At 33.1% G+C, this 14,362-nt stretch overlaps 1 protein-coding gene across 2 annotated transcripts in view; it reads left to right on the top strand.

Annotated features, from left to right (window-relative positions):
- The window catches only part of LOC131849155 (protein apterous-like), a 90,307-nt gene extending 78,932 nt beyond the window's left edge, over positions 1-11,375 (top strand). Inside the window, exon 5 of one of the 2 annotated variants that reach the window (XM_059199153.1) lies at positions 9,905-11,375. In XM_059199153.1, coding sequence (XP_059055136.1) covers positions 9,905-10,305 — 401 coding nt within the window. In that variant the 3' untranslated portion in view covers positions 10,306-11,375. The remainder of the gene's footprint in view (positions 1-9,904) is intronic. The other variant, XM_059199152.1, reaches the window with a different exon arrangement.
- Positions 11,376-14,362: the final 2,987 nt, after the last annotated feature.

The raw sequence follows: 14,362 nt of genomic DNA, 5'->3' as shown, positions 1-14,362 counted from the left end.
GATCGAAGGGAAGGAGGTGCTGTCACCGGTTCGCCCCTGGTCCTACTTAATCTCGTACGGCTTACGAATCAAGACTTTATGGGAGAAGTATAAGGTTCAAATCGCTTAAAATTGCCCCGATGTTCGGAGTTTTATATATTAGAGCTATAGGAATTTATTGAATCATACAGACTCTACTTACAATAGCAATAATCCTAGTACTGAACCTAAAAAGGCTTCATTTTTTAGACTGACATTATTGTTTTATTTAGGAAATGTTAAAGTATGCTTAGGCAATAAGAATAGCTAACTGAGTTTATAGAATGAAGACATTACTAGAATTGTAATACGGTATACTAATATATTAGATTTTGGATCGATATCGTCCTATCTTTCTAATTGCCAATATTGGTAAGTTTTATATTAATTTATAACAATAGGTTGTACAAAATCTTAAATTATTAACTTTATCTTTTCTCTCAACGAAGATACTATTTGCTGTTGAGAATTCCTTGATCACACAGAAACAATGAGGCCACTACGTAACACACGTGTTGCATAACGAAAAATGCCGTAATTACTGGAACAAAGGAGATGGCTTTGAAGTCGCCGTGGTCCGATATTAAGGAGCCGCTCACTAAACAAATTAAAAGCAATATAAAGCTCTAAACTGTTCAGAGGTGCGCCGAAGTGTGTCCAATCTATTAGTGGTAGCCAGTAATGGTCGGTTTATGCGCGCGCGCCGCTCCGAGTTTGTTTTGGAGTTCGAAGGGCTACAGGAGTCCATGAACGAGTGCTTATAAATGTCTTTGTTTTGAATTGATATTTTTTTGTTTAACATTGTCATAATAATATCACTTATGAGGCTCTGGGTTAAGTTTTCAGTTATTTGAGACCTTTTACGCGTATACAAATACTCTGTAAAAAATCCATATCGACGTGATTTGTTATATATATTTATAATCAATGTTTTTAAGATGCAGATAAAATACAGAAAATTTATTAAATTTACTTACAGAGTAAAATTCAGTGACTTCTTTTTTATTTTAGGTATAGTGATTGCACATTTCATATGTAATTCTATCTAAATTTCAACTAACTACTCAGGTACACTAATATATAGAATGTGGTCACAGTTTATTAAGGTCAGTATATTGACGTAGTTTTATGCGGTATTAGATAGGCTCTACTAATATTAAAAAATATAGTTTATTGTATTTATTATTAATAATACTGAAAACCCTATGAATCGTAAAGGACTGGTTAAAAAGTACTTGCATGTTCTTTTGGCAGTAGGCGGAAATTATAATACAAGACAGACCGTGTCAATAATAGCTTTAGTGTAAGTACAGTCAAACAAAAGAAATTCAAAAGATTTTTAAAGAGTCTTTTCAGTTTCTTTATTATATGTTATTGTAACGTTTTTTTTTGTTAATAATGACTAAATCCAATATTTTTTATTTAATTTCTGATGTTGACCATAAACAGTCTTCGATCTTTCTTCAGTAGAAAGGAAGTACTGCATATAATAAACTGTGGATCTGGATGCCGATGTAGATTCGACTCGAGAGATACCGCGTCGCATAAATTCCCCCTCCTACCAATTACGTGAGGAGACGAGAGGACCCCCTCCTCATGCCCCCGAATATTGATCGGGATTTTTTTCGGCAAAAAGCCGGCCGTCGCCATTTTGCTTGGATAAACACTTTTTCCTTTTGCAAGTAAGCGTAACGCGAGTTGGATAACTTTACGCGATGAAATGGCCGGCTTGCTGGTTTTATTTTATATTTCGCATTGTTTGTAGACTGCTTCACGTTTTATTTTTGTGTTCTGTTTTGTTTTTGTTTTATGAATAGTTTAGGTCGATATAATTCAAACGTTAAAATATTTTGCAGATAATAATGTAAAGGAATATTTATTATATTGGACTCTATAATGAAAGATATTTGTTATGAAAATGAATAAACATATTCATGTTTATGAATATTGTAATAGGATTTTAATTAACAAGTTTGGAAACAAATTATATGGCATAATACGAGTAATGTTTAAATTATCAGTCATTTCTTTTGTATTTACGGGAAATGTATCACTAGCACATTTCCATATCTACTCGGTATATATTTCAGTCTAACAATTTTTATGTTTATGTATTATCGTTAGTAGTAACGACGTATAACGTCATCTTTCACCAAGTACAATCGCCTTGGGTTTAAAGTATAAAAATACTATTCATCTAATTTAAAAACTAAATATCCAAAAGAATTAAAATATCTCGCGATTGCACGATTTCTAATACAAAACAAAGCAGAACAGTACTCGGTACCTTAAATCAGAAGGGTTTTCAGTCACAAATAATAGCCAAAGTGCCTGAAAGTAAATTTATGTGCCTCACCTTTACGGCTATTTACGGTTACACTAATTGCTAGTTGAAGCAAATTTAGGCCGTAATGTAGTAGACATAAAGGCGGTGTTGTAATTAGTAGCAAGAAATAGGGTAGGATTGCGTTTGAGACTGATTTCCAGTTTTATGGCACTGAAGAGACCGCCATTGAGTGTTGCGATAGGCATTTCAAAAAGCATTACGCGTTAAACAGAAATTGAGGTAAAATTATTATTGTGTACCATCACGAAAACTACGGAATATGTTAATTTTAATTTAGTCCTCAAAAAATTACATCTTAATTTCAATTTGTAAAGTAGGGTATATTATTATCATTAATATAAAAACAGTGGTTAAAATCTCTCAAAGTCTATTCAGACTTGTTATAATAAAAATACAATCTACTTGCGACCCTTCAACTTTTTAAATTCGGTTGAAAATCAAAGCTATACGCTCGTTGCAAATGTAACAAACACTGCGTTAAAATTTAGGTCAGACTCTAGTTTCGGGAACAGTCGACAAAACGCTCCATCTGTGATACAGTCCTCACGGTATTTTATTTAATCTTTTTTTCAAACTGTATCTGTATTCTTATAAAATATGAGATATGCCCAAAACAAACGCCGGGACAGGTGGTCTTGCGCATCTCTAATTGCCCCGGGCGCCTTCAGTAATATATAGTTCCACTGTCACACGAATGTAGGGCTGGCTCTATATTTAATAGTTTATAAAAAATATATTTTATTCAATAGACGTTGGTAATGCTAAGCGGTAAATTGTAAACGATAAAGCGTTATCAGGTGATCCCGTGATACCACTTATGCGTTGCCATTCTAGAGAACTAACATGTCACGCCTTTAATCCTATTTCCCTTGGTAATCTCAATCTACTACCAAGTCACAATTTATAAAGCAAACTGCTCAACGGTTTGTTACTTCAATTAAATAAATGTCAATTGAAGTTATTATTATAATTTTTAATAATCCTAATATGGATATTACATTTGCATAAGCAGGTGTCTGTTTTATGATTGATGTAATCAATTTCACGTGTGAATATATCGCGGGAAACGAAATTGAGTAAAATTTATTTTATCACATAAAGTGTACGAAGCCGCAGGTAATAACTTGTTGTTCACTATTGATATTTAATGTTATAGTTCACATTAATTGATGTTGCACTCAAATATATTCTAGTAGATTTTATTTCTAATTATTATTAATTATTCTATATAAAATCACTTGTAAAATCCTATAATGTGTGTGTGTAAATATAAGTAAAGTCTTTTCCACTTAATTATAAAATTTACTTAATTAACGATTATGTTATATTCCTGGAAAAATACACGTATTATATATTAATGATATATTAATATACGGTCTAGCGGTTGCATATAACGTATTTGAATAAATATTGATTTTTTTTTAAATATAGCATTAATATAGCTCCAATAATTAGAGAAATTTGCTATCTATATGAAAATTAGTCTAATAAGGAAGTAAATCATTCAGTTGTTTAGTCTTGAAAGGGTAATAATTACAAATAGGTACAACTCAATAATAAATACATTAAATAGCGTGAAATAAAAGTAACTAATTAATAAGACGAGGCGGAAAAGTTATGCGCTTATTTAAAAATAATGAAATCAAACTGGAATATAATGATTAAAAATATGTAAATGTATTGTAAAATTGATTAATAAAATAATATTTATATATGTGGTCGCCGACAGCCCTGACTGAAACACTGCGCGGGTGCATTTAGAACAAACCGCGCCATATTTCTCTCGGTGCGTCCGCAATTACGTGATTTGTCACTCCCTCGGTTTATTTTTTTTATATCTACCCACTGAAAAATGGCTCGGGTTCAACTCGGAACGTAATTAGTCGATTGAAAAAGTGCGTTCCCCTGTTCCCCTTTAATGTGTGATCATTCACATTGTATTGGTAACTGACTTACCACTATTGGCGCCTTTAATCACCACACCGGATTTAATCGACATTGGATAAATTAGTCAATTACCTCTGAATAATCTACACTTCACAGATAAATGATTGAATCGATCTCAATTAAGCGGTTATTTTTAGTAGAACGCACTTTTAATTATCGTGGAGTGCGTCTCTACTCTGCCAACTGTTAGTGTCGCTATAATTAATATTAATTATCTCTTATCATATTTAAATAAATCTATGTAAGTACTTACCAATACGCTGTCACACTTTGGAAATGTAACAACCCCCGCAATTAGTACCGGATGGTCACACCTTGACATTTGGTCATATAATTTTCCTTTGTAAGTATATTTTGTGACAATAATAAGCACACACTCTACGTTGATTATCGCCTTTAAATCAGAGCGTGAAGATTCACAATTGCGTATTCACCAACTGATCGCAATCAAATGCTCTAGTAATTAGTACGAAAGCATCGTCCCGAGTTCCCGAGACGGTTGGTTGGGCAGATAATTTCCGCTGTATGTTCAAAAGGAGTCAATTTGTCATTCGGTGGCGCGAACTCGCGCCCAGCGGACGTGTCGTCTCTCCCTCCTAATTTATTCGAATATTATTTATTTAAGGAAAACGGGACTATTAATCACATCTCTACAGTTTTTATTTACACATGCGCGGAATGTTTGAGCGCCTTTGATGGCGTTTGTTTGTACATTTATTAGGCTCCTTACGCGGCGCTTTTATGCTTAGTTAACGTGCGGTTTCGGTGGCTCTTTGAATGAATATTTGCTTATATTATCATTGTCGGAATGATTGAATTCATTTATGTATTGATTAGAGGAGGAACTGTATGTTTAAGTACCTTGTAAATAGATGTTGTACGTTTCGAATGTCAATAATGTATGCATTTATCCAACACCAATTAGAGCCTAATAGTCGGGTACTTGTGTCGAGATTTATATGATTAATAAAGCTCGATTGAATGAAAAGTAGCTAATGTTTGAGACTGTATCTATATTTGAATTGAGATCAAAAGGGATGCACTGTTTGGTGATTATGCTATTTGCAATATGTATATATGTTAGATAGATTGAAATGAAAATATGATTAATAATGAAAACCCTGTATATTTTGCTTTAACAAATGTCATACATTGTACACGAGCTATATAATAGATATTTTACAAAATTATACAAGATGGATCCTTATGATCTTACGAGGTTAATGTACGGATCTCAACAACATATTTATAACACCTTATTGTTTACCTACATTTGGCAAATAAAGTATTATTATTATTATTATTATTATTATCCATAATAATGTTGCGGGAGTAAAAAAAGAGTATCATTCTAAAATTTAGTTATTTGTTTATACACCTTAATATCAGGTATAATTAAAAAAGTTATAATCTTTTGTTCCATCCAATACCATGTATACAAACCGCGGGCAGAGCTACTATGTATGTAAAAGAAATAGTTTGCAATAAGTACATATTTAAATTTAGAATGGCACTTACCCTTTTGATGTCTCAATTGGAATATACGTATAGTGACGGAACGTACGAGTGTGTCCATTATAAGTCACTTACCCGGTATAATACCGGTAATTGGCGACTGGCACTCAATTACCTGTGACTAGTGTTGTTAATCACTCGCCGGTTATGAATGATTCCACCTCGTTTGTTCTAGTTCGCTGCACGTGCGCATTTGTCCATTGGTGTAGTGTGAAAGTCATTAGAGCGAATTAGCGTCTACGGGACAAAATTTCACTAGTGACGCTTCTCTTCCAATGTTCATAGTGTTGAATTGAAAATTTAAAGGATTGCATTGAAAAATAGCATACCTAAAATAATCGTTGTTTAATATGATATTTCTTGATATAAGTGTAGCAGGATAATCAAAATTATTTTAAACCAATATTTAAGCCTTATTTTCTGAACCATTTTGACAGACATTTTGACATTTTGATAATTTCGTTATTTTTATTACCTAGGGAAATATTTTAAAACACCAAAAGTACAACAGTAAGATGCTGGTAATAATAAAGATAATTGGATGAACATTAACATTCTCCTTCAATTCTCTCTACATACATATTTCTCTTACATATTGATTTCTCTACATATTGTAATTATATGCTAGAAAAAGAATACTATTTGTACGTCGAATCGTAAATAAAAACCGAAACAGCGTTGATCATATATTCTTTAGATTTTCGGTTTATGTTATGATTGTAATAAAAAAAATATGCAAATCTGGTTTATCTTTAATTGCCGATTGTATTTTTTATTATTACGCAATATCTTAATCATTCATTTTACACGAACGTTTTTTTACATGTAAATATTTAGCAGTATCATAGATATAACGATATCGATAATTTTTTTTATTATGTCAAATTTCGATGACCCTACCGTTTAGTATCCGTGATATTATTATGCAGCCATAAGTATCAGTCACTGTTCAAGTAGCAGTTAACAGATTTATATCGGTATGACGAATAGTGTTATGAGCTACCAGCGTCACATTCTATTGTTGTAGTACAGTCAGCTCAACATTTATATAAACAGTAACAGACTGCATATAATATAATAATTATGTTTCACATTTGTTTGTCATCCTACAAAAATTAAAATATTCTAAAATTTCTTGTTCGTGCCCATACTGCTAAGACCGCCTGGTGTAATGCGGTGCTGACAGTAATATTCAGCTGAATGGATCTCTGAGTGGATGGTCTGAGCATCGAGTGGGACGTCGAATCGAGGTCCTCTACCCTCTATCTTACCTGTTACCATCAGTCTCTCCATATTGTCTACATCCCTCCGCGCGACCTGTCCGAAGTATCACACAATCAGTTGCAGACAAGTAGAAAAGTAAAACGTTCTAACAAGTCATTCATAATGTCAGATTATCTAGTGTAAAATTTTTATAGGCTCATTGGATTTACTGCTATTCCAAGGCTTTAACCCAATGCTATATAAACCCCTTATTTCCTAATAGGTATGCCTGTTTCTATAAAACTTTATACGAAATGCAAACTCTATTCAAATGTACTCCATTCATTCCGCTCATATTTGTAAAGAATATTTTCATATTATTCACATAGAAATAGTTGTCGACAATCTGTAGGCGAAATATGACAAGTATGTAGAGGTTGGTACTTATTTCGGAAAATGCAATAGTTTATTTCGAGCGACATTTATCAAGTATCGCATGTCTGATATAGCGTGTGTTACCGTAAATTAGTTGCAATAATAATGTATTATTTGCTTAGTAAATGGTTATTTGTTTTATATGTACTACTGCAACTATTCTAGCATATAAAGCTACTTTTGTATGTATCCATTGCACAGGAATAAAAAACTAATCTAACTAAGTTACATCAAATATTATTAGGTTTTAGGTAGTTGAAAGGGAATGCGTTAACCCATAAGATCAGTTTACCGGCAACCGTAATGGTTGAAAGATTTAAGAATATCATTCTATACACAAAAGTCTTGTAGGGTCACCGCAGAAATCGAAAGACTATTTAAAAACTATCTCTAACATACTAGAGCAGAGAATCAATAGTTACTTCCTAGTTATTTCTTGAATAAATAGATATATTTATATATACACATTTATTTTCAATATTCTTTACTATGTAGATCTATATGACATTTACTCTATCTACTAGATTACATTGTCTATTAGCGAGAGAAATGAACAAAAGAAAACAAATCCAGCCAATTAATAAATTTGCGTCTGACAAAACGTTGAATATTAATAACAAAGTGCGAGCGTTTCCACTGAAAAAACACACTTCTGCATGCTTATTGTTATTTGTATTTTATGTTTATGTCAAAGAAATTTGAGCCGTAATATATTATTTGTAAATACATTTTCCAAAGTTCCCACTTGGATGTGTCTGCGTAACAAATTGCTCGACCGATGGCATGCCTCTGCAAACTTATTTGAGTCTGTTACGAGAATAGGCGCTGAGAAACGCTGAGATTCAAGAAAGTTTAGCGATGGATGACTTCAAAAAAAAATCACAGTGACTTTTAGTTAACAGCTAATTAATGCGGATTGCACGTTGCCTTAGATTGTTAATTTGAGATAGTGAACCAATGACCATTTTGTAGATCACTTTATTTTTAAATGTTTATGACAATTGTTTCTTCCATCATGAACTTCATTCACTTTTTAAGTCCACTCAAATGACAAGAGGAGTAAAAACTTTATATTAAATTAAAATAATGGACTGGAGTACCTCTTGCTGACAAGCCTCATAAATAGAATTGATTAAGGCAATAAGATTAAGTAAAAATTTAAAAAATGCACACACTTTAGATGCTCTAAGATACAAAGACTTCTTAATGTCACTTGACCTGACTGCACCTATAGCTAGGTAGTTGAATGGACTTTAAAATAGAACAATGTCATTCATAACTGGAAATATTATGATAAAGACCACCGTGTCGCCGCTCGGCACGTTATCTCTGACAGCGGTGGCATGTGCGGACGCAGCATCATCAATCGTGCTCACGCGCATGTCATCTCCCGCACTTTTCACCCATTTTTCATGGCATCCCAGACTGATATTATCAACTTACTTCTTACCATCGACAACCATAATTCTGCTGTCTATAGGTGATCCAACTATAAGTAAATTTAAAGTAACTTTGAACTTGTGAAAACAGCTGTTAAAATGTATGATCTTTACGATGGAGAATAAAAAACTAACATTAATTATGAGTGCTCTCGTTTCATTATAAAACTACGAGATGTTGGCACTAAGAAAGAAACGTTCGTCTAAATTTGGCATTAGGCAACATCCATAGCGGCCATGACGCGGGGGCGGGGCCAGCATCGCGGCTGCGCGCGATTGGCCGCGAGATTCGCGCGCCGTGGGAACGTTCTACGTTTGAATCTTTGAATATTGCGCGCTTAGGGGCCTTATTATTGAATTTCCATAGACAGATGAATGGAATATAAATTTCTTGGCTATCTGAACAGATCTGAAATCATTGGTTTCGGTAGAACGAGGCTGTACGAATAAAGAAAAACTAAGTTTAATGCTTGCGATTTCTTTTATTTGCAATGTATTATTATTATCCCATAGAATGTACAAAATTTTTAGCACGTGCTTGTAGGTAATTGGGGCAGGGAGAACAACGCAATGGAATGTTGTGCATGTGAGTTGCCCGCGCGGTGGTCAGCGGCAGGCTGCGCGCGTCACGCTCCGAGCGGCGCGGCGCCCAGCGGGGTAATCTTGCTAATTACAGATAAAATCTGCACTTCGGAACGCAACCTACAACGCCAAATCCGCGGAACGCTCTCACGTGCCCCACAAAAATGGAGCTATGCAGAAATGTACAAAAGAAAAGAAACGAGCTTGCGGAAGCTGGTTGTAAGGAAGCTAATTATTTTAAATTATACGCCACATAATTAAAGATTTGGCGACCAAAAATATAATTCCTCCACTTTGTTTCCAGTTTTTTAGTACGCTGCGCGAACCACACTTTGGCGATATGATTTTTGCTGGCGATATTTAAATGCCTTCACATTATTTTCTTTGCCGACATCAACCTTGTGTTTTTTGTTCACAGGTATGGTTTCAGAATGCGCGTGCGAAGTGGCGGCGAATGGTGACCAAGCAAGAAAACAAAATGGCGGACAAATGCTCACCAGATGGCTCTTTAGAGATGGACATGTATCACGGGCCTATGGGGTCCATACAGTCTTTGCCACCACACAGTCCACCTTACAGCGTGATGGGAGGCCCGCCGAGTCCAAACTCCATGGATTGTCCATAGCCTCAGTTTTGCGCTTTATGAGCGCTTTAAAATGGAACATTGCGACTGAGAGTGCGTCAAGGGTTTACTATTTAACATTATGGTGTAGAAAAATAGTGGAAGTCTTACTATTAGTGAATGGTATAATGAATATTCAAATAGATTACGATTTTAAAAATAATAGCAGTCGATTCCTAAAGATGCATATTGTTTAAGCTTAACTTATATCACTGCAACTTTATTCCAAAAGTGATACAAACGGTCTATATATTAAAGTCAAAGTAGAGTAGGTACCTAGTTACTTGCATTGTACCGAATTGAAGCATTTCTCTATCACTCTAATGATTCATCGTGATTTTTAGATATTATGTAACATTTGCTAAGGTATGACTTAATCTTTGTATAGGTATAGTATAAAGTTGTATTTATAAAAAATTCCATCATAATAATTATCTTGAAACTTTAATCGATAAATTAAACATTATGAATTCATCCATCCATTTCAGAAAACTAGATATTGTGATCTTACTTAATATATAAATTTGCTAATTGCTTGATTACTTTTGATCATGCATGGTTGTGCCGTAGACAGATTTAGTTTATATTGTGCAAATGGAAATTTTACTAAATTTTATTAATTTTAATGTGTACATTTACCGGCGTAATACTTATTGGGTTCCACGAGCTAAAAGTATGGAGAAAGTTTTTTTATTAATATATACTATTTATTTATTGACCACGATATTTAATGTAGGCTAAGTGTAGTTTTAAGTGATCATAGGTACATATGTGAAAAATTTTCCATAGAATAAATAATGATTAGGCTTATTTAAGAGCGATAGAATAAAAATATAAGAGATTGGCCGAATGTGATAAAGGGAAGACGTTTGACTTTTTTTTATCATTTAAGTTGCAAAAAAGTCATTTGTTTTATATTTTACATTCATGCTCTATTAGTTAGTAATAAGCATTACCTAAGTATAAATACTACGCGCACTGTTAGTTCCTTTTTTTGTATAGAATTAATATACATTTATGGCATAAATAAATAATAATCGATAATAATAACTGTAGTGGACATGTTGTGACATATTCATTCGAAATGTATAGTAGGTACCTAACACATATAATACTATTCCATACATAATAAAATACCTTACGATATCTAGTGCAAGTGCTATGATTACAGTTCATTCATTTCATGTAGATCTACATTAACTATTCCTACCTGGATAATATATTCATGTGACTAAAATTATAAAGATCTGTTAATAAAAATATTCCAATTTATAAATAATTACTTTTATTTTTATAAAGCATCCTTTAGTCCCTTGGTCCCTAGTTTTAAATTAGCTGCAGTTTAGTATAATCAGAATGGTAAGTAGCAATAAAAAACTTTGCGGTAATAAAATGGATCTTGATCATGTCTGTTCGTAATCTAAATTAAACTAACACACAGTGCTTAATTTATTTTTAATTAAAACTCATTTATATCAAAATACTTCATGCGATAGAAATCTAAGGCGTGTCATAAATTACGAACGCAAAGCCTTAATATAAAACAAATTACCGAGTCGCGGGTGCGCTTCTAACAACTAGCGCAGCGAGAGTCCAAGTACGAAATAGGACCCCTGCGCACACATACACATCGTTTGTTTTAAGGATTGCATTCGGAAGTTAAACTTTAGAATTACGAGCTGTCACATAGGCGCGTTCACCAGAGAGCTTTGAGTTATGTTGTTTTAATTAAAACAATAAATAAGGTCGAAAACAGGCAGCTGAGCCGTTGGGTGGTCCCCTCGGATTCCTTTTTCGAAAAATTCTTAAGTTTATCAATACCTATATAGTGCCACATACGATGTTTAGATTTGTGATCATATGACTTCAGAAGATTCGCGTTGTTATTTTTGTAATTGGCGGCAAATGGCAGCCATTTTTAATTTGAAAACAAAAATTATTGTACCGTTAAACGGTTGATTTTGTCGAATTATCTCCGTAATAAAACTCAATGATGTATGAGATATATATATCAAAGAGGGCGAAATATTTACTGATGTCCTGTATCAATAACTCAATATTTACTCTGTCTAGCGGAATTTTGTTTGGTTTACGTCTGGCTCTGTATTACCTAGTGTCGCTGAATTTATAAGTACCTTGTAAAATAGGGCTATAGTACTTATAAAACTAAAATGAACAGTATAGTAAATGAAAGTAATCATTATTAGGTCTATCACGCGTAATTAAAATTGCTGTAAAAACTTTAAGCATTGAATGCAGTCAACAGTAATAAAATATACTATTTTTATATTGTTGGCCGCAGTAGGCGTTTATCGGTGAAGCCCTGCCGCACAAAAATGGAGCTCAGTGCAGAAGGTACTCCAAATCTGCAGATAGAAGATCCTCCGATCAGATAGAAACTCCTGCAAGACGCATACTAATTGAGTCCGATGCTACCGTTATAGTTTCGAATGACATATACATACACCACACTATACTAAAGCGGTAGATTCGAATCTCGGTGGCAAAATAGTAAAAACTATATATGTATATATAGTGACGACATATAGGTAAGTACTGTAATCTGTCTTTTCATCAACATTTTAATATTGGGAATTTCTATATAATTAGCTTATCCTTGACTGGACTATATAGAGTTGGTATTCACAAATAAACAAAATAAGGTAAATTAAATAAAAACATTTCATAGATATACAGATTTCATATAAGTCTAATTACAGACACTTATGATAAGCGAAAGCCACTGTCAGTTTGAAATGTAGTTCTAAGCCAAGAAGAAGATACAAGAACCTCGGGTCCTTATATTACACTATTATCAATCTCATTGTATCTACATAATTACAACAATGCCTACATATTAATTCTCAAAGATAAAAATAAAAGTATAATTGTTGGTTTTATTGTTTATTACGTAAATTAAATACATCTAAAAAGAGAAAATAATTCAATCTAAAAATTTAAATTTTCTGCAAATTTGATTTCTGCAAACCGTTTCATCAAACTTACAGAAAGATCTGAACGACTGATTCAAGCTACTCCGCTATTCCGCTAGTCAATGCCATAGTACTTTGGGAAAGGAGCCTGTAAATGATTTGGAAGCAGTTCATTCATATCATTTAAAAAGAGAACATATATATTATAGAAGTCTTTGTCTAAGTTTTCAAATAAGAAGATAGCCGTGCAAACTCTAAATTAATTTATAATTAAGTTACTCAATTGGTAGTATATTATGAGCATCTGAAATATATATTATGACACATCAAATTGCAGAATGATTGGAAAAATGTTAGTTAGCGATCATTACTATGAGGATGAATTGGCTTACTTTCTACATTATTACAGCATTATTTTAATTAAATATCAGAGTTGTCCATTATTCCGATAAGAGTATATTTTTTTCATTCCAGTCGTATAAAAATATGAGTTACTTTTTTTAAAACATATACAACCTATGTTGTTAATAGTTAATATGTCTATAGTTAAGTGCCGCTCCAAATATTCTAGTATTCTACTAGTATCGAGAAATTTAGATGTAATAATAGTATTGTAACAGAGTTTGTATTACGGATAAAGCGCTCAGATGGTTTAGTCTGATCGACAGAATGACTGACCGCATAGACTAATCCGAAGCGGATTCGATATCACATGAATATCGAATTCAGTTATTACGTTCCAGTTACTGATGAAATTAAGCTGCAAGGGGTTAGACTAAATTATTACTTAAATAAAACAAGAACTTTTTTCTGAAAACATGGAGAACATTTATAATTCGCAAATATAATTAGTATTACTTATACAATTATATGAGCAATTACTTAGTAGGTGTACTTACATTAAATACAGATTAGAGAAACAGTACTAGAAGAATGTAAGTTTGTTTGTTTGTACAGACTCTATCTTAGCTTAACAAATAGGTACATAAGTAACGGTAATGAAGTAGATTTTGTACAAAGTCATCTATGTTCTTATCTCCTTCTTAATTCCTTCGTAAGAGCTATATTCTTGATTGAAGGATGAGATATATTTGTAATATTTGATAAATACAGGATATGGGTATGAAATATTAATCTTTAGGAAAGGCAAGGTATGAGGGAGACCACATGTTTAAATCTATATGCGAAAGTCCCGACTCTTCATCATATACAATGCCGGCTTATATGCGTCTACACTTACATAAAAATACCTAATTAGCATTTAGTGATAATCTGTCTATATTCCTTAAACTTTAAGGCAGAGGTATCTGAACAGAAGACC

Source organism: Achroia grisella, unplaced genomic scaffold, assembly GCF_030625045.1.
Source record: "Achroia grisella isolate CSIRO2021 unplaced genomic scaffold, CSIRO_AGI_Agris_v1 utg640, whole genome shotgun sequence".
Classification (NCBI taxonomy): Eukaryota; Metazoa; Arthropoda; class Insecta; order Lepidoptera; family Pyralidae; genus Achroia; species Achroia grisella.
Note: the sequence above shows the minus strand (reverse complement) of the source record. Positions and strands in the feature narration are given on the sequence as shown.